Consider the following 2,391-nt stretch of genomic DNA (forward strand, 5'->3'; position numbering starts at 1 on the left):
AGGTCCTCATTTTTCCCCTCCCTCCCCGCTCCCCCCTCCCACATGAGCCCTTGATAGTTTATAAATTGGTATTTTGTCATATCTTGCCCTGTTTTAATCATTTTATTGAGGGCTCGTACAACTCTTATCACAATTCATATACATCAGACAATGGTCATGAACTTTTTTTTTCTTTGCACAGGTCTATTGCTTCTGAACTTGAAAAAATACAGAAGTTTAACTGTATCCTTCATTATCTTATAAAAAACTATTCCATTCTGTTCTTAGTTCATGACTGTATTTATGAATATGAATCCATACTTGCATATTGATGAGCTTTATTGAATAAACACAGATTATTTTAATGTTGTAATTTATGATATCTCTCTCTCTGTTGAAGCTACATTATGTTAACATTTCTACCCTTCTTTGGTTTTAAATTGGGCAAAAATAGTGAACTAATGTCCTCTTGGGAATTTTTTTACTTATATGATTATATTCTAGATTGTAACTATAACCTGTCCTTGCCTACTTTTTCTTATTAAAACTTTCATTCTGTTCAATCTCATCCCCTTCATCTAAATTTGTTTTATCTTCTGATTTTTGTTTAATCCAGAGCTTCACGTCAGTTCTTCCCAATTCAGTTATGGCCAAATGAAGTGTGAAATCATAACAGACCCAAATATGTAAAATGGAATGGTAACTGGAATGAAAAAATTACAGGTCAACACTGTGCTAGAAACTCACTTCCTTTTAGAAAACAAGGACAGCCTGTGCATTGCACAGCAACCCCATGTCTTGACAAACAAAGTCGGAAACAACAGTGTCCCATTCAAAGACGGTGGCAGACATACTGCACAACTTTGAATGTGTGTCACTTTCTATAGACCTGGCAATAATCCAGTATCCTGCATCAGGATCCTGAAAGGGCTCACTAGGCCCTCTTGTGAGTCACCTATTCTAGGTCTTCCACCTGTGATTTACCCTGTTCTGGCTATCATTCCACTTCACCCAAATTTTTGAAGTTCAGGTCTGCTCTGGATTTCCCTTCATAGGCCATGGCTGAACCAGCCCTGGTTTAATCCTATTCAATGACAAAGTAGCACTGCACCAGAAGAAATGTTTTGTAAAAGATAAAAACAGTGCACCAATGACGTATAAGTCTATCTTCCCCCCTTTTTAATCCTCATTATTCCCAATTCCTCTTCCAGCCAACACACATATGCTCACTCTCTCTCTCTCCTTCCCTTAGTAACAATTAACTTGTTTCTTCATCTATAAATGATAAGCTCTGAAGAGCAAATATTATTATGAGAATATTTGAATAAAATTATCAGGCTTTCTCAAAATAGAAAGAAAAAATAGAGGGGAAAACTCCTTAACTAATCAACTCAGCATTACTGGAGAACAGTGGTCTCCTAAATCCGATTTCTAAGAAGAAAACCCAGCAGTCTTCCGATTATTTCAGACCAAACTCTTCTGAAAATTTATTGGTAGAAGAAATTAATGAACACAAAGTATTAGTAGCATTGAAAAAGACCTCTGAAATTCTTCAGGATATTGACTGTCTTTTGTCAAAGTCTAAAAAATGAAAACATTTAAATATTTTAACATGTTATTAAACCTTAAAGATGTTAGGGGGCAGGGGGAAGATGTTGTTTCAAATGATTGATAAAAGACATTCTATTAAGCCAAGAAATGGTGTATGGTATTTCTGTATGATGGTTGTGTATGAACTGGCATTTAACTTTGGGTATCTGTTACCCCATTTGTAAATTTAAAAATATGTCTTTATAATTAATTAATAAAGAACTATTTTGACACTTTTTAACTATTTGTTTTTCAGATTTATGAAAAATAAAATCCATAAAGTTAGTTATGAAAACTTTTTATTTTGTGGAATATCACAATTAGTCTGCAAGGTTGGTTTTTGTATTTTAAATATGCAGACATGCACCTTTGGTAATTTTCTTCTTTTTAAAAAATCATTTTATTGGGGGTTCTTACAGCTCTTATCACAATCCATACATCCATCCATTGTGTCAAGCACATTTGTACATTTGTTGCCATCATCAGTCTCAAAACATTTGCCTTCTACTTGAGCCCTTGATATCAGCTCCTCATTTTCCCTACCTCCTCCACTCTCCCTTCCTCATCCACCCTCGATAAATTATAAGTTACTATTGTTTTCATATCTTACCTCGTCTGCTGTCTCCCTTCACCCACTTTTCTGTTGTTTGTCTTCTGGGGGTGGGGGTGTTGTATGTCGAACATTGTGATCAGTTTCCCCTTCCTCCCCATTGTTTCTGTTTTACTTCAAGTATTGTTTGATTGAACTATAAAAAGAGAAACAGATTTCATTTATTTAAAAAAAAACCTGGGAAAACCTCATCTAAATAATATTACTTCAAG

General features: G+C 34.8%; 1 protein-coding gene across 1 annotated transcript in view; it reads left to right on the forward strand.

The window, feature by feature from the left end:
* Nucleotides 1-1,793, forward strand: part of CUNH5orf34 (chromosome unknown C5orf34 homolog) — a 31,117-nt gene extending 29,324 nt beyond the window's left edge. The window contains exons 12-13 of the mRNA XM_004703631.2: nucleotides 182-222; nucleotides 1,375-1,793. Of these exons, the coding sequence (XP_004703688.1) occupies nucleotides 182-222; nucleotides 1,375-1,571 (238 nt within the window). The 3' untranslated portion in view covers nucleotides 1,572-1,793. The remainder of the gene's footprint in view (nucleotides 1-181; nucleotides 223-1,374) is intronic.
* Nucleotides 1,794-2,391: the final 598 nt, after the last annotated feature.

The sequence above is a fragment of the Echinops telfairi genome, unplaced genomic scaffold (genome assembly GCF_000313985.2).
Source record: "Echinops telfairi isolate 266 unplaced genomic scaffold, ASM31398v2 ScPeMD7_7469;HRSCAF=8507_1, whole genome shotgun sequence".
NCBI classification, from domain to species: domain Eukaryota; kingdom Metazoa; phylum Chordata; class Mammalia; order Afrosoricida; family Tenrecidae; genus Echinops; species Echinops telfairi.